General features: G+C 41.5%; 1 protein-coding gene across 1 annotated transcript in view; it reads right to left on the bottom strand.

Moving 5' to 3' along the window:
- Nucleotides 1-2,500, bottom strand: part of usp40 (ubiquitin specific peptidase 40) — a 39,237-nt gene that overhangs the window by 33,862 nt on the left and 2,875 nt on the right. The window contains exon 6 of the mRNA XM_060918523.1: nucleotides 2,310-2,456. Coding sequence (XP_060774506.1) covers nucleotides 2,310-2,456 — 147 coding nt within the window. The remainder of the gene's footprint in view (nucleotides 1-2,309; nucleotides 2,457-2,500) is intronic.

The following is a 2,500-nucleotide window of genomic DNA, read 5'->3' as shown; positions in this document are numbered from 1 at the left end:
TATGTTGCTCTAGAACCTGGATATACCTTTCAGCATTGATGGTGTCTTTCCAGATGTGTAAGCTGCCCATGCCACACGCACTAATGCAACCCCATACCATCAGAGATGCAGGCTTCTGAACTGAGCGCCGATAACAACTCGGGTCGTCCTTCTCCTCTTTAGTCCGAATGACACGGCGTCCCTGATTTCCATAAAGAACTTCAAATTTTGATTCGTCTGACCACAGAACAGTTTTCCACTTTGCCACAGTCCATTTTAAATGAGCCTTGGCCCAGAGAAGACGTCTGCGCTTCTGGATCATGTTTAGATACGGCTTCTTCTTTGAACTATAGAGTTTTAGCTGGCAACGGCGGATGGCACGGTGAATTGTGTTCACAGATAATGTTCTCTGGAAATATTCCTGAGCCCATTTTGTGATTTCCAATACAGAAGCATGCCTGTATGTGATGCAGTGCCGTCTAAGGGCCCGAAGATCACGGGCACCCAGTATGGTTTTCCGGCCTTGACCCTTACGCACAGAGATTCTTCCAGATTCTCTGAATCTTTTGATGATATTATGCACTGTAGATGATGATGTGTTCAAACTCTTTGCAATTTTACACTGTCGAACTCCTTTCTGATATTGCTCCACTATTTGTCGGCGCAGAATTAGGGGGATTGGTGATCCTCTTCCCATCTTTACTTCTGAGAGCCGCTGCCACTCCAAGATGCTCTTTTTATACCCAGTCATGTTAATGACCTATTGCCAATTGACCTAATGAGTTGCAGTTTGGTCCTCCAGCTGTTCCTTTTTTGTACCTTTAACTTTTCCAGCCTCTTATTGCCCCTGTCCCAACTTTTTTGAGATGTGTTGTTGTCATGAAATTTCAAATGAGCCAATATTTGGCATGAAATTTCAAAATGTCTCACTTTTGACCTTTGATATGTTGTCTATGTTCTATTGTGAATACAATATCAGTTTCTGAGATTTGTAAATTATTGCATTCCGTTTTTATTTACAATTTGTACTTTGTCCCAACTTTTTTTGGAATCGGGGTTGTAATATGATACAGTTTGGGTATTTGATATGGCGAAATAGGACACAATGGAAAAATCAAGAACACACCAGAAAGATGAGAATAATGGCGCTGGTAAAAGAACAGCGACTGTACCGGCTGAAGGTCGCGCGGGTCTCTGCTGCGGCGCGCGAGCAACGGGATATCACTACCGCACCGGAAGGAGTGTGAGGCGGGGGCGTAGAGTCTATCAAAAGTTCGATCTAAATTGACCATGGTTGCAAAATATTGGCCAAAAATACACAAACACTACAAAATATGAAAGGAAGATCTCATCTCATTATCTCCATCCACTTTATCCTGTTCTACAGGGTCGCAGACAAGCTGGAGCCTATCCCAGCTGAAAATAAGATGAAAAAGAAATATTCTATTGCCTTATACTGCAAGACTAAAACAAAATAAAACTGTCAAAACTCACCTTTTCAGTGATAACGTCCGAACAGATCACTCGTGTGACAGAAAGACCGCAAATGGAAGTACGATCAACTTCTAACTGTTGGAGTGGAAAATTCCATTCTACACATGCAGATTGTTAATGTGTGTCCTTCCCCGCACACAAATAACACGCTACGGTAAAAAAACAGACCACGACTCATTTTATAGCTCAGAAATTCATACAAGACCAGCTACCATCGTAACATATTACGTAAGAAACATTCTATACCTAACTTTCAGCTTTTGTTTTAAAAAACAAAATTGCAGGTTTACAACTAAATTTGTATATGGCGTAGTGATTTTAAGTTACTCCTTTTGGTGAGGTCGTGACCTCGACCCTGAGGCTTTCCGTTTAGATCAAAACACACAATCGTATTGGTTTTGGGTATACGGAAAATGGAGTTACAACGGTGATCAAATATTTTGCATGATGTTTTATTATGGTTATGATTATTCTGTGAGCGCACCAATCCTTAGGTGCATAAAGTTACAACGTAAAATACAATTAGTGATAACTGTAGACTTCTCAGTGGACTACAACCTTAAGGGAATGCAATGTAGTCAACCGCATATCATGTAGATCAAGCTGCCATTTTTCCACAAATTTGCAGAATTTTTGCCAAATTCTGAATAGAGTATTCACATCAAAGATTTAGTTTTATTTCAAATTAAAACCAACATCACCATTCGAAACCGTATAGTTTACTGACTGAGTATATTTAGTGGGGTGCCCGCACAGTACCCAGTTTCTGAGACAGACCCATATCTGTGACAGTGTCAGTACCGTAACCCCAGTGTGTGATTCAGGATTATAATGACCTTGGTAGCATTGACGAGTTGGTCACAGTGGCTGCAGCGATACAAATTATTTCCCTCAAACACTTCCTCCTCAACAAACATGCTCCACAGTGCCTCCTCCAGGCTGCTCACACCCCGAACACACACTGTCAAGTCCAAAAAGTCCTCCTGAGAGACAGGTGGAGAGTGAAACAGAGAGACAGAGAACGAGG

This window comes from Neoarius graeffei, chromosome 4 (assembly GCF_027579695.1).
Source record: "Neoarius graeffei isolate fNeoGra1 chromosome 4, fNeoGra1.pri, whole genome shotgun sequence".
Taxonomy (NCBI): domain Eukaryota; kingdom Metazoa; phylum Chordata; class Actinopteri; order Siluriformes; family Ariidae; genus Neoarius; species Neoarius graeffei.
The sequence above is the reverse complement of the archived record's forward strand: the minus strand, read 5'-3'. Positions and strand labels throughout refer to the sequence as shown.